General features: G+C 43.1%; 2 protein-coding genes across 4 annotated transcripts in view; one reads left to right on the plus strand and one right to left on the minus strand.

Annotated features, from left to right (window-relative positions):
* The first annotated feature begins 1,374 nt into the window (after nt 1-1,374).
* Nucleotides 1,375-21,340, plus strand: Nopchap1 (NOP protein chaperone 1). Of its 3 annotated transcripts, none has more exons than XM_046429360.2 (5): nt 1,375-1,521; nt 3,228-3,314; nt 8,307-8,443; nt 10,066-10,311; nt 21,317-21,340. In XM_046429360.2, exons 1-4 carry the CDS (start codon nt 1,401-1,403, stop codon nt 10,285-10,287), a joined length of 567 nt encoding a protein of 188 aa, XP_046285316.1. In that variant the 5' UTR covers nt 1,375-1,400; the 3' UTR covers nt 10,288-10,311; nt 21,317-21,340. The 3 variants fall into 3 exon arrangements, with proteins under 3 accessions (XP_046285316.1, XP_046285315.1, XP_058430191.1); XM_046429359.1 differs by lacking the exon at nt 21,317-21,340 and adding an exon at nt 16,025-16,426; XM_058574208.1 differs by lacking the exon at nt 21,317-21,340 and having other exon boundaries at nt 10,066-16,426.
* Nucleotides 18,163-21,970, minus strand: part of Aldh1l2 (aldehyde dehydrogenase 1 family member L2) — a 55,424-nt gene continuing 51,616 nt past the window's right edge. The window contains exon 23 of the mRNA XM_046429358.2: nt 18,163-21,948. Within this exon, the coding sequence (XP_046285314.1) occupies nt 21,893-21,948 (56 nt within the window). The 3' untranslated portion in view covers nt 18,163-21,892. The remainder of the gene's footprint in view (nt 21,949-21,970) is intronic.

Consider the following 21,970-nt stretch of genomic DNA (forward strand, 5'->3'; position numbering starts at 1 on the left):
TGATTGACTGTATATCATCTTCTGAGAAATGTCTGTTCAGGTCCTTGGCCCATTTATTGATTGGGTTATTATTATTATTATTTTTTGGTGTTCAGCTTTTGAGTTCTTTATAAACCTTAGAGATTAGTGCTCTATCTAATGTGTGAGGAGTAAAGATTTGCTCCCAAAATGTAGGCTCTCTATTCACCTCACAGATTGTTTCTTTTGCTGAGAAGAAACTTTTTGTTTGAGTCCATCCCATTTATCGATTCCTGATGTTAATTCTTGTGCCAAAGGAGTCTCATTAAGGAAGTTGGGGCCTAATCCCACATGATGGAGATTAGGGCCTATTTTTTCTTCTATTATATGCAGGGTCTCTGGTCCATTTTGAATTGAGTTTTGTGCATGGTGAGAGATAGGGGTTTAATAAGTAGTATAGAAATTTCTTGGAAAATTGGGAATGGAACCACCATTTGACCCAGCTATCCCCCTCCTTGGTCTATACCCAAAGGATTTTAAAACAGCATACTACAGGGACACAGCCACATCAATGTTTATAGCAACACAATTCACAATAGCTAAACTGTGGAACCAATCTAGATGCCCTTCAATAGATGAATGGATAAAAAAAATGTGGCATATACACACTGGAATATTACTCAGCAATAAAAGAGAATAAAATCATGGCATTTGCATGTAAATGGATGGAGTTAGAGAAGATAATGCTAAGTGAAGTTAGCCAATCCCAAAAAACCAAATGCTGACTGTTTGATATAAGGAGGCCGATTCATAGTGGGGGAGGGAGAGGGAGTATGGGAGGAATATATGAACTCTAGATAGGGCAGAGGGGTGGGAGGGGAAGGGAGGGGATATGGGGTTAGAAATGATGGTGGAATGTGATGGACATTATTATCCAAAGTACATGTATGAAGACACAAATTGATGTGAATATACTTTGTATACAACCTGAAAAAAAAAAAAAGAAAATGTACTAGAGATCCCTTGTACAGCAATGTCAATACTGTGCACACTATTGAACAGTAGTGCACTGAACAATACACTTACAATGCTTAAAATGGTAAATTTTGCTACGTGTTTTCCACAATTTTAAAAACAAATTTAAGAAAAAAAGTGCAGAGGAGGGCAGCTTCATGCTATGCTCTTAATGTTCGAATTTGTTTAAATAAATAGAGCGTTGACAGCTCTAATGACGAGGACAGTACCTCAATCAGCGTCAACCTTGCTTTCCCCAAAGAGGGAACCTCTTCCTTGCGCTAGGTATCACGCTAGCCCGGCCGTCCCTCGCCCCGCCCTATCCCCGCCCACAGCTTGGTTTAATCCAATCACAGCCGTGGCTCCGCCCCCTCGGCTGTGTCTCTTTCCTGCATCCGGGCTCTTTCCTGCAGGCCGGCTGGGAAAGCATGGAGGTCCACGGTGAGCTTAGCGCCAGTCCCAGCTCTAGCTGTTCGTCGTCCACCCGGAACTGCTCAGGGGCCTCCGTGTCCAGCGAGCTGCTGACAGCGGGGAGCGGTGGCCGAGGAGGTGAGGGGCCGGTGGCGGCGGCGTGGGGCGCGCACGTGCGGCGGAGGAGCCCCGGGGACCGTGCGAGGCCGCGGCGGGCCTGGGGCTGGCGCGGGCGCTGGCGGTTCTGTTCCGCTAGACAGTGGGCGTCCACGCTGCAGGGCGCTGCGGCGGGGCTCCTCGGGTAGAGCGAGGGCGACGGGCCCTGCTGTCTGTGTCCGAGTACTTGCTGGTCGGCGAAGCTGGTGATCATTCAGCTGACCACTGCGTTCCTCCTCCTCCGCGCACAGAGCTCCCCCAGCGCCGCGCTCTTGGAGGGAGACGTGCACAGAATTTCAGACACTAACGTAGAATTAAAGGATGGTTTCGAATCCTGGTTCCACAGTGGGACTTCTAGGAGACTTATTTACCTTTTCCAAACCTCGGCGTTCACTTTTCGAGAATGGAGGTGGTAGTACCAGTAGAATTTCTGTGAGCAGGAGGAGAATGCATAAAAGGGCCTGCGACTGTTCTTAGTAGATAGAAGAAAAGATTTTTTTTTTTTGTTTGGAGAAAAGATGAGAATCCAGAGCATGAGAAGGAGCTGTAATGACAGTGATAGCCAAAGCTCGTGTAGTGCTTGCTATGCCTCAGAGTTTAATACTGAACATTTAATACTGCACGAAACTGAGCAGAAGGTTCTCTTGTTTTCTCCGTTTTATAGGTGAGCAAGTTGAGGCATGGTGTGCATACAGATAAAAAAAAAACAGATCCTTAAAGAATACATCTGAAGGGATTGTGGCTGGAAAGTAGCAAACCTGTGATGTGATTTCAAGTAGTCTGGGTGCAGCTCTGCTTCTAACTAATCCAATGACTAGTCCTTAAGTAGTAAATATTCAGTGGGTATTTCTTTAACTCTGCTTTGAGGATGAACAGGATTTTTGTACCAGAGAGTGAATAGATTTTCCAGGTATGAAATGGTGTGTAAATCCAGTAGCTGGGGAGGCTGAGGCAGGAAGATTGCAAGTTCAGGGTCAGCCTGAGCAAATTAGCAAGATCCTGTCTCAAAATAAAAAGGATTGGGGATGTAGCTCAGTGGTAGAGCACCCCTGGGTTCAGTCCCCAGTATCACAAGAAAAAGAAAAGAACAAAAATAATAGAGAAAAAGAAATAGTGTGCAAAGACTTGAGTTTTAAAAGTTCTGTTCTCAGAGCTCTCATGGGCTAGAAAGTTAGGTTGACTGGAGGAATAGTGGGTGAGAAAGCTCAAAAGGTGGAACGGGAAACAAAATTTCCCTGAAGAGCTGCTTTGCCTAGCTTGGGCATGTCTAAAGAAGTAACCAGATAAGCATATTTTACAAATGAAGAAACAAATGCTCCAGGTTGACTGATTTTACAGACTTAGAAACTATTTCTGGCTTTACTCAACTAATATTATACTGGTGCTGCTTCCTCTATCATTGTAGGCTCGCATTTGTGCACTGATGCATTTCTGACCTAGAAAAATGGAGTTCAATGTGCATTTATTACTCATAGGTGTAATAATAATGATGAAGGAGACAGGCTTAAGAAAGGATATACACACACAGTCAAAATGTACTGAAACTCCGAGTGCCTTTTTTTTACAGTGCTAGAAACCCAGGGCCTTGAATATGCTAGGCAAGTACTCTTTCACTGAGCTACACCCCTAAACCTCAGTTCCTGTTATTTTTATTATACTATAGTTAATCAGTTTCTATGTGTTTTCAGGTATATGGGACCGGTTACTCATCAACTCCAAGCCTAACTCCAGAGAGACCTCCACTCTTCAGACAGTTCGGATAGAAAGGAGCCCGTGTAAGTACCTCATTCCCTGTCTTGTGCTAAGAATGCCAAAGTTTGTCTAATGAAGATGTTATTTGATGGGATAATCTCTGTCTTTATAAGTCAGACATCAAGCCACAAAGTCCAGTGGAATAAGTCCTATTTTAAAATCAATACATAAGGATAGAATTTCTTGTATCACTCCCCTGCCTTAAGCTGACTTTCCTGTAAAGCTACTTGAGGTATGAATTTTTGGAAGCCAAAAACAATTATTGTTGATAGCGGGGTGTGCTGATCTGCTCCCACAATCCTGGCACTTGGAGGCTGAGGCCCAGGGGTCACTTGAGTCCAGGAGACCAACCTGGGCAGCATAGGAAGACCTACACTCAAAAAAGAAACCGACAAAAACTAATTGTTACTGGTACCGTGTCACATGCCTCTAATCCCAGATACCTGGGAGGCCAAGGCAGGAGGATTACAAGTTAGAGCCCACCTTGGATATATTAGCAAAACCCTGTTTAAATTTTTTTTATAAAACAACAGCAGTGGTTGTAGCTTAGTGGTAGGATGCTTGTCTACCATGGGAGAAATTGCTAGTGCTGCAAAAAAAAAAAAAAAACATTATGGTTAATCTCCATGGGATTTTTTTTAAGTAAGCCCCAAACTTAATATATGTCTATGGAAAAGCACCACGACATCCCTCAGTTGGACACAGGTACTTAAATGGTAAATGTTGCTTATAGTATGACATAACCAAGCCAGTTCTGTTTATTAATTATTCTATATTAATATTATACTGCACATTTATAAGTTTGTTCACTCACTTTTTAAATGGCTCTCATATAATAGTCAATATGTGTGTAATTCAGATGTCAAATATTTAATGAAAACAATGTAAATGATGCAGGAGGTTATTGTATTTATAAATTAAGAAATCATGAATACTCCAAAAACTGAACCATTCCGTGCACTGAATCTAGTAGCTAAAATGACTACATGGTAGCTTTTTGTTCAAATTTTGTGTAAACGTAGGTTTTCATTTTGGGAAGGTGCATACTTAGAAGTGAAATTGTTCAATTGTTTGCTTAAATTCATCTATCATTTTGCATTCCTGAAAGCAAGGTAGGAGGGTTTCGTTATTTGCTGCATATCCTTACCAACATTGAGTGTAGTCTATTCTATTGTGTGTGTAGTGGTATTGGTTTGTGGTTTTTTTTGTTTTGTTTTTTTAATTTTGAGACAGGGTCTTGCCAAGTTACTGAGGCTGGCCTTGAATTTGCAGTCCTCCTGCCTCAGCCTTTTGAATATCTGGGATTACAGATGTGTACCACCATACTCAGCAAGCATCTTTTCATGTGTTACTGTTTAAATGTTTTTGGTGAACTATTGGTTAAAATCTTTAGTCCATACAGCATCTTTATTTTATTTGTATGTGGTGCTGAGGATTGAACCCAGCGCCCTGCGCATGCCAGGCGAGCTCACTACCGCTTGAGCCACATCCCCAGCCCTAGCCTTTGTTTTATTGTTTTTTTTGCTTTAAAAAAGAATTTTTAAAGAATTTTTTTGGCAATACTGGGGATTGAACCCAGGTGTACTCTACCACTGAGTCACATCCTAACCCTTTTTATGTTTTATTTTGAGATAAAGTCTCCCTGAGTTGCTTAGGGTCTCCCTAAATTGCTGAGGTTGGCCTTGAACTTGAAATTGTCCTGCCTCAGCCTCCCAAGTTGCTGGGATTACCAGCATGTGCCACTGTGCCTGGCTTCTCTGGCTGCTTTTAAGATTTTCCTTACCATTGGTTTTTATCCACTTGATGATGTGCTCCATGGTTTTTCTTGTGATTCTGGAGCGTGGAGATTCATTGACCTTATTGGATCTGTGGGGTTATGGTTCTTATCATATTTGGGGAAATTTTCACTTTTTTCTTCCAATATTTTTCTCTGTCCCTCTTCCTCTCTTGCCTTTCCTCGAGAAATACACATTTTGCCAATTGAAGTTGCCCCTTTGTTCTTTAATACCTTTTATTTTTTTTTTAGTCTTACTTTTTGTTTTATTTTGGATAATTTCTGTTGCTGTACATTCAAGTTCACTAATCTTCATGATTGTCTAATCTGTTAATCCTGAATCAGGTATTATAGTTTCCTTCTCTACACCTTCAGTTTGAGTCCTTTTATCTTTTATTTCTTTCCTCATTGTGCTTTGTTTGCTTTGTTGAGTGTATGCAGTATATTTATGGTAGTTATTTTAACATTCTTATTGTCATCAGTGTCATTGCTGGTTATTTACATGTTTGGAATTGTGTGTGTATGTAACTGATGATTGAACCCAGGGCTTCACACATGCTCTGCAGGTACTCCACCTCTGAGCTATGTCCCTAGCCCATTTAAAATTTTTATTATATTTTTAAGTTTATTGTATTTTATTTATTTGTTCATTTGTTTATGTTTTGTGTAAAAAAAAAAAAAAAAAAACCTGGGTATTGAACCCTGAGTCTCCCATGTGGTGGGCATCCACTCTACTACTGAATTATATAACCTCGGCCCTTTTTTCTTTCTTTTCTTTCGTTTTTTTTTTTTTTTTGAGACTGGGTCTCACTGAGTTGCTCTGTCTTGCCTAGAACTTGCATCCTTGTGCCTCCACTTCTCCAGTAGGTGAGATTACAGGCAGAAATATGGCTTCTGAGAATGATTCAAGCTGAATAAGTTAGTACTTACTTTGCTCCACTTGATTTGTTAGTAAAAAATGAAAACGGAGCTGGGAGTGAGGGCATATACAAGCAGTCCCAGAAACTGTGGAGGCTGAGGCAGGAGGATTGCAAGTTTGAGGCCAGCCTTAGCTACTTAGTGAGGTCCTAAGCAACTAGACCCTGTCTCAGAAAATACAAAGGGCTGGTGTTTTAGCTCAGTGCTAAAGTGCCTCTGGGTTCAATCTCCAGTACCAAACAACCAAGAGTAGAAGGAGATCCTGCCTCTGATAATACATTTGAATCTTTAGACAAGGAAATACCTTGATTTTTGTCTGTAGTTTCTCTCTGTATCTGAAAGGGGAGGAAAACTAACAGTTATTCAGTATTCAGGATGTGCCAGGCTGTGTGTGTATACAGGGTCTCTTCTTCTGTCTACTGGATATTTTAGTCATCTGTCATATAGCCCTAGTAGTGGCTTGATGAGTTTTGAGAGTCTGTTATGGGGATAGTTTTGCTAGGCCTCTTTTGAGATACAAAGACATTAAATACCCCTTGTTTGTTGACTCCTCTGTATTTAGCAGAGTGCCTGGCAGTTATCACACCTCTATCAGAGGAGCATGCTTAGGTGTTGAGTGGTAAAATCATGTTTATCGGTTAGCACTCTTTTTTAAACAGATACAGCATTTTTTATACCTTTATTTTATTTATTCATTTTTATGTGGTGCCAAGGACTGAACCCAGTGCCACGTGCATGCCAGGCAAGCACTCTACCACTGAGCCACAACCACAGCCCAATAGCTTTATTTTATTTATCTAGTTTTTTTTTTTTTTTAATGTGGTGCCAGGGATCTAACCCAGTGCCCCATGCATACTAGGCAAGTGCTCTACCGCTCAGCCCCAGCCCCAGCCCCAGCCCCCAGTTAGCACTGTTAATTGCAGGTAAGGGAAACACGGCTCACATTGTCTAAAGAAAGGAAAGAAATTATGTTGGCTTATATTATTGGGGTAAAAGAACCCAGGGACAGCAATTTCAAGCATATCTGGATCCTGGGACTCCCTGTCCTGAGGGGCCTGTGGCTCTGTATCTTTAAGCTCTGCTTTTGTAGGTGTTGGCCTGGATCTAGAGCAGGCTCAACCCTCTCTGTGGCAAGTTGCCTGCTCTGTTGGAAGGTTGAGCCTCTTGTTCAGCTGCTCCCGGAGTCAGTCACTCAGAATGTTTCTTGACAGTTCAGACACCACAGTCTGATGAGGTATTAGCCCGACTAGAGTGCTGCATCTCTGTGTGCCACCAAACAAACAGTGGCCCAGGTGTGGAAATTGTAGGCATGTGTAGGAGGAGAGATGATTGACTGATAGTAACACAGGCTTAAAGGGGAGATCAGAAAAAGGGGAGCGGATATTGGCAGGCAGTGACAGTCATTGCTTACTTAACTTGCTTAAGGTAAGTTAGGAGGCGGAGCTGGAATAAGTCAGTAACCGCGACAGTCTCATCGTAAGCCTCAGAACCTGGCATACTTAACTGTTATGGCATTGTCTCCTTACTCAGGTACTTTAGAATGCCATCCTTTCAGGAGTTAGTAGTGCTGGGGTTGTGTGAGGAATAGAAATAAAACATGTGAGCCCCAGGCATAGTGGTGCACACCTGTAATCCCAGCTACTCAGGAGACTGAGGTAGGAGGGTTGCAAGTTTGAGACCAGCAAGTTAGCAAGACCCTGTCTCAAAATAATCATATAAGGGCTGGGGTTAGAGCTCAATGGTAGAGTGCTTACCTAGCATGTGGAATGCCCTGTTCAATCCCAGTAATGCAAAACAATTTTTCTTTTTAAAGAAATAATTAGTTGCTGAATTGTGTAGTCTTGTTGCTTTCAGTGGCTTGGTGTGAAGAGGATCATAAGATCATTGTTAGCTGGGGCAACTTAGACTTTGTCTCAAAATAAAATTTAGGGCTGGGGTTGTGGCTCAGTAGTAGAGTGCTTGCCTCCTTGTAAGCGTGAGGCACTGGGTTTTATCCCCAGCACCACATAAAACAAACTAAATAAACAAAATAAAGATATTGTGTCCATCTACAATTAAAAAAATATTTAAAAAAATAAAATAAAATTGAAAAAACAGCTGGGGGTGTAGTACCTCAGTGGTAAAGTGCTTGCCTAGCACATGAGGCTCTGGGTTCGATTCCTAGTACTGGGGGAAAAATAATTCAGAAGTGAACAGATATTTTTAACATGGAAACATTGAATGATTTATTATTATTACTATTCAATGCAGATGAATTTACAGAGAATCCTGGATTTTGAATTTACTCACATGAATGTTGCTATGCCATTTTCTCTCTCCATAGTGTTAGACCAAGTTCAGAACTTTCTCCCCCAGATGGCCCAGGCAAATGAAAAACTACGGAAAGAAATGGCTGCTGCTCCACCTGGTCGGTTCAATATCGAGAGTCTCGATGGGACTCTCGGGAAAGTGATACAGATGGTAACTATGCTTTTCCTTCATTTCATACAGTGAAATCAGCATGTGCCTTGTCACCTAAAAGTCAGAGTGAGAACTTGCCCACTGAATCTTTTTTGGGGGAGCAGGAACCAGGGATTGAACTCAGGGGCACTTGGCCACTGAGCCACATCCCCAGCCCTATTTTGTATTTTATTAGAGACAGGCTCTCACGGAGTTGTTTAGCGTCTTGCTTTTGCTGAGGCTGGCTCTGAACTCACCATCCTCCTGTCTCTGCTTCCGAGCCACCGGAGAGCACGCTCGTTTCCAATACTGCGTAGGAATTTAGACATCTTATGGTGCATTCACCAGTCCGTGAGCTTCTGTGGGTGGAGCTTAGGGATTTAGTCATGTGGAGTCACTGGTGGGCTTTTTCAAGCCAAATATCACATTTGTTAACTTGAAGCATTAATTTGTCCTAGCTGATTTGATTTTTTCCCAAAAGAGGCAATTATAATCTGATTCATTGAGTGTGTGGAAATAAATGATGTGCTTATAAGAAATGATCAATCCCATAAGCTTCCAGTGAAATTGCCCCATTTGTACTCATTCCGTGGCCACCTGGAATTCCTTTTGTAACACTAGTGTCTGAACAGAGCTGGCAGCACGGTTAATAGCATCCATTCATCAGCGAATCCCGTTCAGATTCAGGACTGCTTCAGAATAGATCCCCCTCCAAGCACTCTGGGTAGCCTCTTTCCATCCAGGTAATTGTGGTTTCTCCTGAACCACGGCAGTCATTTCCTAACAGGGCTTCCTGCTTCTGCTCTGTTCTCCCTGGGGTCTGTTCTTCTCACAGTGTGTGGCACACAGTTTAGTCCCTGAGGCCTTCCCCGTAGTGTTCCTAATAATGGAAATCCTTCCCAGGGCTCGGTGATCCAGCCCTCCAGCTCACTGTCTCTGCCCCTACCTTCTTCACAGCCCCTTGTCTGCTGCGCTCTGGCTCCCAGTGTCGTTGCTTCAGGGCTTCTCCTGCGTGACTTTCTCACCTACAATGTGTGTGTCTACATTTCTGCATTTTGACTCATCTCCTCTCAATTGTCACCTCATCAGGAGAACTTCCCTGGATCTTGCCCTATTTTATCTTTCTCTGTTTTCACTACCCTGTACTCTGCTTTATATGTATTTGTTTGTTTCCTTTCTTTCCCCTCTAGAACGGGGGTCAGTAAACATTTTCTGTAAGAGGCCAGATGGGTAAATACTTTGGGCTCTGTGGGCCATTCTTAGTTCATAAGCTGAGCAAAAGTGGGTAGCAGGTAGGGTTTGGCCTTTAGCTTATAATTTGCTGGTCTCTGCTGAAAAATGAAGGCATGGGTTTTGTTTTGATTTTGTGTTGTTGAATCTCTAGAATCTAGTGGGATACCTGGCTCATGTTAATATTTAAATGAAGGGATGCTGAATGTGTCCAGGATATGTAGAGTAAGGCTATAGGAGACCTTTTAGACCTTAATGTCAGTCATCATTCTGGTGGATCTTGGCAACTGAAAACATGATAGTGCCATGTTCTATTAAAAAACATTTCTTACCCTTTGTGCATGTTTTTTTTTTTTTAACAAAGTTTTATAGATTTTTTATGAAATAGATTTCTCACCTGATATGTTTTGCAGGATGTGGCCTTATTTGAGATGGATCACTCAGATTCAAAAGAAATGGACAGTTCAGAGGAGAGTTCACAAGAGAGTTCAGAGGACAGTTCAGAATCTGAGGATGAAGATGACAGCATCTCGTCTGAAGTTACCATAGATAACATTAAGCTTCCTAATTCAGAAGGTGGAAAAGGCAAGATTGAAGTGTTGGACAGTCCAGCAAGTAAAAAAAAGAAACAGTGAAGAAATTGATCTGAAAAGAAACAGGTGGTGTATATCTGCTAATTCTGTGAAAAAGAGTGTGGTTCACTGGCTGTTTTACATTTCTGAAGCTGATAGTGTTCTTATGTGTTGAAAGAAAAACTTTAGACGAAGTTAATGGTTTATTTGTACAAAGAACAGTTCATGAATGGGGTAGCTTTCAAAACGGAAAGGAAGAGGTTCAGAGAACTCCAGTCTAGTGATGGCTGACACGAAATAACAGAAATGACTTGATTTGTGACAGCGAGGCATTTTTCTCATTTGGACATGTTTAAAAGGAAAACTTTTGCTGGGCTTGATGGTACACACCAGTAATCCCAGTGACTAGAGAGTCTGAGGCAGGAGGATCACAAGTTCAAGGCCAGCCTCAGCAACTGAGCCCTAAGAAATTTCGTAAGACCCTGTCTCAATAAATAGATAAATAAATAAAAAGGGCTGAGGATGTAGTTCAGTGGTAAAGCCCCTGGGTTCAATCCCCGATACCTTCCCCAAATAAAATAAAAGGAAAATTTTAGATAAATTTAATGGTTCATTTGAGCAAAGAACAATGCATGAGTTGAGTAGTACTGAAAGTGGAAAGAGGTTCAAAAAGCTCTGCTCTGTAGTGAGGGCAGACGTGGAAATAGAGCGCAGAAATAACTTGATTGGCTGCAGTGAGGCTTTTGCATTATTTGGACAAGTTCTAAAGCTCAGCTGTTTGTTTGGCTGAAACTGTTATTTGTTGAAAGCCCTCCTCCTAAATTAGATTTCAGTTTATTTCTGGGCTGAGGTAATGTACTCATTACATAAGATCTTAGAGTACTGGAGACAGCCTCAGGATAGTGGCCTCTTGCTTATTTAATTTAGCATATGTGACATCCGGTGTGTTTTGTTTCTCAGAGAGACCAAAGCTGGCCCTTGAAGATTTGTGATATATAACATTTCTGCATTTTCCAATGCTACACTGAGATTTTATCTTGTACTAAAGAGATTTGGTGTTTGGAAAGCTTAACTTTGTGTATGATGATGATTGACATCTTTCTTCAGTATGGGTTTCTAGAAATAACAGATTTATTTTAAAGTAAAAATACAAATTGTCAGTTTGTTTCTATTTTAAGTTACCTCATGGATAAAACAACCCAGGTTTTCTGTAGGTCACCCTGGTGTTATAGTTGATGCTGCTGCTGAGTGGCCATCATTGTCCCTCTCCCAACTCACATTGAGGCCGTGGGACCAAAAAAGACAAGCCTCTTTTTCTCAAGTGACTTGGGTCAAATCTTCTAGTTGTTGAAGGTACTGCCCACTAGAGGGTCAGAGGGAACTGACATCAAGTTTGCTACCTGTAGAAGGAAGGGAGTGAGTACAGTGTCTTCACATGAGCACATGTCTCTCTTCAAGTGTCCCTTGGGTTGGTACCAAGCTGGGCATCCCCTCAAGGTCTCCCAAGGTAGGTCCTGACTAGTGGCCACTGACTGCCGCCTCTGTGCCTTGCTCAGGAATCTTGGCTCTGCAGTGTCCATCCCTAGTCTTTATCTCTTGGACTTTTCAGTTTTCTACTTAATACTGTCCCGGAAGACCTCGTTGATCGGTGGGCAAAGGGAGGGAGCGTGGCCTTTCCTTGCTCCCACACAGTGCCAGTCAGGGATTGCCTGGCTCAGGGAATAGTGTCTCCAGGTGGGGTCGTGGTAAAAACAAATGGTGGCTAAGATCAGGGCTGTCACCCCTGGACACGTGGTGTCTGAGTACCCTGACCTCAAAGGGAGGCGGCCCAGATATGTTCCCATTACCAGGGTCTAGGCCGGCAGATAACAGTGAGACGTGCGAAGCTCCTGTAGGGCAGGGGCTCATTTTTCCCACAGCCCGAGCCACATGAGTGAGTCCCAGGAAGGACAAAGGCCCACCTCCTTTCTGCCTCTCTAGGTGCCCTTTGAATAAACTGCAGAGGCCCCTGTTCTGCGGGTTAGTGGCGTTGATGGTCTGTGTGCCATCTGAGGTGAAGCCTGCCCTGTCCCCGTGTGTTAAAACCCGTGAACTCTGAGACTGCTTCAGCCTGATTGTTCCCTTATCCTTTTCCCACTTTAGACAGTCAGTCCTTTCACTTCGGGGTTAAGTCCTCTTTTGTTCTTTACTTTTTGTCAAAGGTGTCGGGTGACCACATACTCGCCCTCCTGCTCCTCCCCTTCCCACTGGCCCCTTGCTCTCCTGCACACTCCCGTGACTGCTCTCTGCTCTCTGGAGCCTGGCCTGTCCCCCCCACCCCCACAAGCTTTGCCTGTTCTCCTGCCCTGTGCGCTCACCGTCCGTCCGGCCTGCTCGGCCTGCCCCTGCCAGGCTGGTGGCTTCCTCCCAGGGCTCTGCCCTCCGTCCTGCCTCTCTCCACCTTCCCGTGAGGCTGCCCCTCCGAGGTGGTGGACCTGATCAGGGCTCCCCCTTGCTCCCTCACGCTCCATGGCGCTCCAGCTCGGGGCTCCTGGCTGTGCCCGCTGAGTGGGGCAGGACCTGGGAATGAGTGGCGGGTGAGTAGCGTGTCCTTTAGTCAGTGTTTTTGCCACTGTGATGAAAGGACCCGACCAGGACAGCTGTAGAGGAGCAAAGGTGTATTTGGGGCTCAGGGTTTCAGAGGTGTTAGTCCACGGCAGGCCGGCTCCATTCCTGGTGCTCCATTCGAGGTGAGGAGTGTGGCAGAGGAAAGCGGCTCACATGTTGATCAGTCAGCGGAGCCTCCATTGGCCAGATACAGATACACCCCGGGGCCACGCCTGCCGCTTCAGACCCCTCAGGTAATCCAGGGGGTTGATTCACTGATTGGGTGGAGACTCACAGCCCATCATTTCTCTGAATCTTCTTGAACTGTCTCACATGTGAGCTTTTGAGGGACACCTCACATCCAAACCGTAACATGTAAATGACCCCAGAGGGGACATGAAGGACATTCTGCCTCTTTCCTGTCAGGAATAGATCCCAGAGCAGGCTCCTGTCCCTCCCTTGTGCTCTCCTGGAGCTGGGCCTGGCCCAAGTCAGCGATTTCTAAGCTCACACAGAGGAGCCCCCTGCTGGAGAAAGCGTGCATTGGAGAGCCCGGGTGTGGCCACTTTAAATTGCCACTTCCCATAACCCTGCTTGGGTGGTGCCCACCCTCTTCCCTGTAGAGTCAGTGCCAGGCAGATGTCAGCTTACCCCATAAATGCCTATAGAAAATGGATTGAATCACACTCCAGCTCCTCAGTTTCTGTCCCTTTACCCATTTCCTCTGGTCCCCCACCTAGTTTCCTCTCCTCTGGTCCTCAGAGGCCTATTTGTTGTGTGACTCCTCCTTTTCTGTCTTGCACCTCAAGGCAGGGAGGGTGGAGAGCCCTTCTCTCGGTCCATCCCTTTTTCCCTCCCTCTTCCTATGGCCTTGGTAATGGCTTGAATTTGACACTCCCGCCTCAGCCTCAGTAGCTGGGTTTACAAATTCATTCTTGATTTTATTAAACTTTTGGGGATCTCATCTGGGGTGGACCCAACTTTTCTCAGGAAAGAGACCTGAGATTTACCGTTGGTCTCTGAGTCTTAGAGGTAAAGGGACTTTTTCATTAGAGTTTTCAGGTTCTCTTTGATTCCTTTTCTGTCCTATTCTCAAGGGCCCAATGTGTCTTATAAATACTCAGTAGATAATCCTCAAGATTACTTCTTGTCTTTCCTGTTCGAATTTGGAACCAGCTGTGCCTCACTACATGTATGAAGGTCTGGACACAAGTGTCTGCTGGAAAGGTCGTACAGTACTTTGTGGTTCTGTAACTGAACACAGCGGTTTGCCCCTTGGCGAGTGCAAAGCCAGTAACATAACCAGGGCATAAAAAGTGGGAAGAGGTTTACTTTTGTTAAGAAAAGAGCAGCAGGAATGAATCCTAAAGTCGTGTCTCCCTGGCGAGGGGATTTTGTCAGGGAGACTTACAAAAACTCATACTAGAGACGTTGTACTCACCTGCAGAGGCAGCACCTTCCTGAGCATCCTCAGTTTGAGATCATGCTTTTATTATCAGAGATGGTGGCCTGAATGCCACTGAGGAGGAAAACACACAGCATTATAGGGACATTATAATGAGCAGAGTTTACTCTGTGTCACCTAGTGGAGGGACTGGGTGGCTTTGGCTAGTTTAAACCACTTCCTGGTGTTTTTTCCCTAGAGGGTCTTATCTGAAACTAAATAACAACTTGAAGGGACTCAGCAGTCCCTTCAAGTATCTTCTTTCCCTACAAGCGCAGATGGTTGCCCCTAAAAGTTCCTACTTAGTAGCAAACAATACCAAACCAAAAAACTGAAGAATTATTAAGTACTTCCAGTGCATCCCCCTTGGAAGTCACGTCACGGTGTGAAGAGTATCCGTCAGCTTCACTACTTAGCATAGTAGGTGGTACACAGTAGGCACTGTCGACAAGTGAGTCAGTGGATGGTGTTCAGGACATTGTGAGCGCTGGTAGACTGTTCTGGGTAGGGCAGTGTGAAGGTGTAACTTCACACTGAAATATCCTAAGAGAAGTAGACTGAGTGGCCAGGGAACAGAGGATGTCAGTATGAAAGTAAGTCTCGTGTGTAAAATCCTCACACTCCTCTCCTGCTCTGGCTGTTGGGTGACACAACTGTGCTTCCTGTGCAGCGAAGGGCGGCAACTAAATACATCCTCTAGACTTTCTTATGAGATGCTGGAGAGAAAAAGAAAACACAAAAATATAGTACACGGTAAAGATGTTATTTCAGTAAGTATAAAATGGATGAAATATTCATAAAGATTGTCAGGATAAGCTCTTTAAAAAAAGGTCTGATTCTAGCCTCATGTGCCAAGATCAATTATATATGGATTAAATATTTAAATGTAAGAAAACCTATAAGGGGTGAATACCACAGCATGGTCATATTTAATAATATAATTGGAAAGGTTTTTCGTTTTTAGAGCATAACCTCAAAGCCGGATATTACAAATGAGAACAGAAAATTCATACAAATAAATATTAAAACCTAGTGAATTCCAAAGAAATTTCAAAGGCAAGGATAAATCAGGGAAAGTATTTTTTTAAATATTTTATTAGTTGCTGATGGATATTTATTTATTTATTTACTTATTTATTTATGTATATGTGGTGCTGAGGATCGAGCCCAGTGCCTCACACATGCCAGGCAAGTGCTGTACCCCTGAGCCACAACCCCAGTCTCTCGGGAAAGTATTTGTACATGTGACAAAGAATGAGTGTTATAAATGTATAATGGGCTATTATAAATTAGGGGGATAAAATAATATTTCTGTAGTGAGAAGACGATAGGACACAAACAAATAATTCACAGAAAAAGAGTTCAACTTGTTAAACACAAGATGTGCAAATAAAATCAAGTTTTTTTTTTGTTTTGTTGTTTTGTTTTGTTTTTGTTCTAGTACTGGGGATTGAACCCAGGGGCCTTGTGTATGCCAGGAAAGTGCTCTACCAGTAGTCTCCATCTCAGCCCCAAGACGTTCTTTACCTATCAAACTGGCAGACTGTGTGGAGCTGGCATTACTGAGCCCGTTCTGTACTTGGCACTGTTGCTCGTGTTTCCATTTTAAGAGTCAACACTACTCACACAGAAGTAAAAATTCTTTGAAGCGTGTGTTTCATGTTTGTTGACTTTATTCTGTGGAAGGCACACCTTTATTAAAAAATTGTTTTCATGGGCCGTTTCCCTCAGTCTGTGGAAAGTAAATCTCTTGTTCTTTGGTTTGTCCAGCCTGCAGCTTGCTCTGATAGGAGACAATGGCAGCCATTCCAATAGTTCTCTTCCTACAAAGGTGAATGAAACTTTCTCTTCCCACTTGTGAAGCACCTACTGCCTTTCAGAAGTTCCCTGACAACCATAAATCAGGAAATTAGACTGAATGGTCTTGGATGTGAATTCTAAATGAATATCCCAAGCAGTGATATTTTAATTGTGTATAAAATATGGTACTTAATTAAAAAAAAAAAAGCTATGTTGCAAAGTATTGTGTGTTATTGTGTCCATTAATGTGGTAAGAATTCATGTATTTCCCTCTGCCTAGCAAGTGCCTTTCACTTGTTTGGAATATACAGTAAGTGTACATTAAATGATTTTTTTCCTTCTCTTTACACAAATAAAGTAATTCAGCTTAAACATGCGTTCACAGTCCTGATTCATAATCTCAAAGAAAAAAGACAATATACGTATATGTATGTAATTCTTTTCCCATAAGTTTAATGTGCTCTTTGGATTCCCCATCATGCAGTCATGGAGCACGCTGGCCTGTTACTGGCTTGGGGTCAGTATGTGATCTGAATCTTCCTGGCGAGGAGTGAGGAAAGGCTGTCAGAGTTTTGGGAAGAAGGTATGTCTCATTCCTGAAAAGGAAGCACTTAGACAATTTCTTTCTTCTAGAAGTTGTGTTATGCGGGATCTGTTTCCTGGAGCTCTGGTCTCGCGGCCATGCACGGAGCCAGCTCTGGAGGGTAGAACCAGCAGGGACAGCAGAGAAGCAGAGGCCATCACTAAGCTTCTGCATCCAGTGTACTATTCTACTCAGACTTCTTTTATGCTGGAGTAAATTTCTTTGTTGTTAAAAAAGAAAATGGCTATCTCCTTATGAAAGATCATGTTTCTATCCACTTGACAGATGAGAAAACTGGCCTAGAGATGCTAAGCACATTGCTAAGGCCTCACAACACCAAGTTAGTGAGGAGTCAGCGGCCTGGTCACCATGGGTGCTCTAGGCACGGGCCCCACACACACTCTGAAGCTGTCTGAATCAAGTCCCAGCCCAGCCACTTATTTCAGTTCTCCATCTGTAAAGTAAAGATAATGGGATCTCCTTAATGTGATTATTGGAAGAGATTAATGAGTTGATACACATTGCATGCCTAGAACAGTGCTCAGTAAGTGTGAGGAGTTAGGATGCTATAAGAAAACTCCCCAGTGGACAGAGATTTGGGGAAACAGATTATAGATAGATCACTGCATTCTTTGACTCAGGAATTCCACTTTTGGAATTTATAGCAATTAAATAAGTATGACTTTGGTCACAGATTTTTATGTAAAATTTAGTGTGACATTTAAAATAGCAAAAAGCAAATCTAAATGTCCAAGAATGGCAGAGAAGCTGAGTTAAAGCCATCAAAAATAGACAGAAGTGTATTTATTAGCATAGATGCTTATGATATATTGTTAATTTTAAAAGCAAGTAACAAAATTATGTTCAACTTATACTAAATACAGTTTAAAAAACCTGTTCATGGGCTGGGGCTGTAGCTCAGTGGCAGAGCACTTACTTGCCTTGCATGTGTAAGGCACTGGGTTCAATCCTTAGCACCACATAAAAATAAACAAGATAAAAGCATTCTGTCCAGCTACAACTACAAAAAAACAAAAACAAAAAAAAACTTGTTCATTGCAAAAGTTTGGGACAGTGTCAAATATAACCTGTTGTTTATTGCTGTATGAAGAGATGGTTCTTACCTTCCCGTTTTACATATTTTTTATGTTATTTAACCACTTAAAAAATCCACTTAGGCATTATTCATACAGAAGTTGTAAAATAACCCACCCATCATGTCTGATGTCTGTCCACCACCTTTCATAGCTTCCTTCTATCCTAGGTTTCCCTCTGCTTTGTTTTCTTGGAGAGCAAGTGAGGAAAACCAAGTTTGGTTCCTTACCCTGGGCTGGGGCAGACAATAGCCATTGTGCTTTTTTAAATTTTTATTTTTTTAATTGAGAAATACTTAGTGTGTACCAACTATTCCCTACCCAGGTCCTGATTTAGGCATCGGGAATAAAAATTATCTCAGCTTCATTAAGACCAGCAGCCTCGTTGCTGGAACACTCAATAGCTGTGTGATTTGAGCAGATTACTAAACTTCTCCATTTGAAAGCAAATATTTATTGAGCATCTCTTACATACTAGGAGAAACAGTATTGAACAAGACACATATTGATATGGGAACATATCAATGGTAAATACATGCCAGACAGTGATAAGTACTATGAAAACACAGCGTTAGAATAAAGAAGGTATGAGTGTAGGGTCATGTGCTATTTAAGGAAGAGTAGCCTGGGAATGTGTCCGGAATAGGACGATATTTGAGGAGAGACCTGAAAGAAGTCAGGGAGCCATGAGGCTGTGTGGGAGGGTTGGAGGAAGAGGTGATGCTGTGCTGGCGCCCACGCTCAGCTGTTGACCAAGTGGATCTCATCCCGATTTCATGTTCAGAGAAGTCCGATTGGTAGCTTGAAATCCGCCCTAAAGATGCCTGCAAATGCTACAAATCAGGGTTCCTGCCCCAGCCCAGAAAGACATCTGTTAGATGGGAGAAGGGAACAGGAAGTCCAAAGGCCCTGAGATGGAAGCATGATTATTGTGTTTGAGGAACATCAGGGCAGATCAGAACAAGAGGGAAACGGACAGCGATGGGTGGGAGCTGGCCAGAAGCAAGGTGGACGGGCCATGATGAATACGCTGGACTAAGTTATTGTAAGCAAAACACGCGGGCAGAGGGGCAACACCATCCGACTTAAACTTTAGGAGGAGCCGCTGGGAGACTTTGACAATGGTCTGGGTGTGAGAGGGTGGCAGTTGGTGATGGTGGAGGTCGTGAGAAGAGCACCTCGGTTTACTTCTTCAGATAGCGTGATGGTTAAGAGAGGTCTCCAGGGTGCTTGGCATGACGTCGGACACACAGCAGGCCCTTGGCAGGTGACAGAATGCCAATCCTGGGATGCTGCACATCTAGTGGGCAGGCACACACCTCCGGTACCAGGTATGAAAGCTGAGTTTAAGTGGGAGCCTAGCGAGCAGGGCAGCGGGGAGGAAAGGCCTAGAAGGGAGTTAGCCAAGGGAGCCACCTTCACAAAGACCTGAGGACAGGGGTCAGAGGAAAATAGAAGGGCTTGGTCCCCAGTTTAGGAGTTAATCAGATCATAGCTTTATCCTCTGGCTTAGCCAGATAACTGGTGATTTGAAGGAACAATGATGATTTAATTACCCAATGTGTTAATTAAGCCACCTAACCACTGTAGATCATTGTGTTTAATTTAAATTCATTTACTAATTTTATTGGAGCCTGTGACTATGATAAACACTCAGATATAGAAACTCAAGCTCATAAGAGCTTTATAGAACTTGTTACGAAGACAGAAGCTCTTAATCTGGGGGCCCATTTGTAGCCTCTGGGAGATCTGTGAATCCCTTGAAGATACTTGCAGAATGATGTGTGCGCACATGAATTTGGGGGTAGAAGTGGGACAGAGGGATCTAGCTTTATCAGATTCTCAGAGAAGCTTGGGATCAATAACACTGCTACTGAGATTAATGCTAATTAGAGAATAAAATCTGTTCAGAAGAATAGGTACATTTTTGTCTACCATTCTATTATTAAAATAATTTGAAAAAGTGATACTCCAAATCACATGAAATCGGTTAAAACACTTCATAGAGAAGGGGTCACTTTCCAGGTGTGGTGGTGCATGCTTGTGATCCTGGCTACTCAGGAGGCAGAGGCAAGAGGATCTGGAGGTCAAGACCAGTCTGGACAACTTCGGGAGTCCCTGTCTCAGCAAAGGAAACAAACGGACAATAAAAGCGGTTGCTTATCCTAATGCCTTTGTCATTTTATTCAAATTTGCACTGTCATTTTGGGCCCAATGTTCATTCTGACAGAATTTCTGATGGCAAATGGACTCTAGTATAATTTAAAATACCTACAAGCCACAGTTGCTCTGTTGATCATGGCAGCATCAAACTGGTATCCTTCCCTTTGAAAGTGTTTCTGCCTCTGTTTTTGTTGCTGTTTATGGATGCCTTACATTTCCTTCCTCTAGTCTCCTAAGTAATAAGTAATGGCTTCTTCAAAGCCTAAGAGATAGGCATGTTCGCTGAAATTGTAATTCAGAAGGAGGATTAATAGAAGTTAATTGCTCGGTCATCTTCTGGAGACTTCTGTGATTCAGGAGGTCCCCTCTTGTCACGTTAGGTCATAATTTACCACCTGACTACTTTTGACTGAAATGGGAAATTATGTGAGTACATTGTGGGCCACGGTGGCTGCCGTTTCTTGAGCACTGTGGTACACTACTTGTTCAGTGTGTTGTATACGTAACTGGATCCTTGCCATACCCCAGGAGATGGGGATTGATCTCCTCTTTTAGATACCAGACCTAGCCTGGGGCATGTTGATAGCTGACTTTCTCAGGGTCACACAGCCAGCAAGCAGCAGAACTAGTCAGTAGAAAAGTGGAAAGGAAGGTGTCCTGTGGCGTACAAGGAAGCCACTGGAAGGAAAGTGACTTTCCCTGGTAGCATTGCCACTGTTCTGCTGTATCGGGCACTTGTTAGGATAATAGATGAGAAAAGTAGTCAAAGAATTGATGATTACTGGAAAAGGTTGTGGGGAACCAATTAATTAACCTCTAGTTAATTAACCTCTCTCAGTGTCATCCTAAAACAGTGATAGAGGGCAACAGCTGACCTTAGTATTCACTCTGAGCAGCACACAACACAAGGTGCTCCTCTCCTCCCCCCAGTGCAGGGATTGAGCAGGGCCTCACACACTGGACTGGTCTTCTCCCACCCAGCAGCCTCCACAAGCCTGACATTTTGAGACAGGGTTTCACTACATTGCTGAGGCTGGTCTGGAATTTGTGATGCTCCTGCCTCAGCCTCCCGGGCAGTTGGGATGACAGGTGTGTCCACCATGCCCAGCTGTGCTTTTCTTATATTGTCGCATCAAATCCTCATAATAGGGGCCCTGCGGAAGGTATTGCTGTCCCTGTTTTACACATAAGGAAACTGAGGCTCAGAGAAGTTGTGTCGGTTTCCCAAAGATAGTATGATGGTATGATATGAATCAAGATCGGCCTTCAAAGCCTATTTACTTGCCACTCTGTCTTATTATAAAAGTCACTTTGTAGGCTATTTAGTAAAATTTAAGCCACGTGAGGTCAAAGACCACATTATTAAATTTTGTGTATGCCTCAGTACATAACAGAGTTGTAATCCCATGTCATATCTACTAGGTGGATCCCCAGGAAATGTTTTGGACTGATCACCCTCACAGTGGATTGAAAAAGAGAACATCAAAGACACAAAGAAGGATCTCACTCCAAATATGAAAAGAAAAGAAATTCCCTTCACATTCTTTTTAGGATCTACTGTTCCTTGAAAGCAAAATTATAGAAAATCTTTTCAGTAACCCATAGGTTTGCTTCAGGAGTTAAAACCTGTACACACAGATTCTAATAAATGCACCTTATATCTTATAGCTGCTTGATATTGATGTTTTCAAGATGGACAGCCACGGATAGATTAGTTTTAGAAGAGAAAATGACCTTGATATTTTAGAAATATATATGATACATAACATTGTCAAAACCCAACACTTGCCAGTCATTTTAAGGTATAAAAGGTGTATTAGAAAATACTCAGGCACGTGTGTAAATGCCCAGACAAGTGGCCTGACCCTCTCATGGTCCATGTGCACAGGTTTTGGCTGCCGGCTAGTCTGCCTTCTTCAGCACACCAGGCTTCTCCAGCATACGGAGTTGAGAAGTGGGGCTTCCTGTCCCAGGTTTCCTGATGATGATGGCGTTGTTCTAATACTCCAGAGTCACCGTTTTGGTTTTGAGGTATTCGTTTAGAGCTTCCTCACCTACGGAAGAGAATAGCAGTTG

This window comes from Marmota monax, unplaced genomic scaffold (assembly GCF_021218885.2).
Source record: "Marmota monax isolate L192 unplaced genomic scaffold, Marmota_monax_Labrador192_F-V1.1 WCK01_AAM20220418_F8-fsc00051, whole genome shotgun sequence".
NCBI classification, from domain to species: Eukaryota; Metazoa; Chordata; class Mammalia; order Rodentia; family Sciuridae; genus Marmota; species Marmota monax.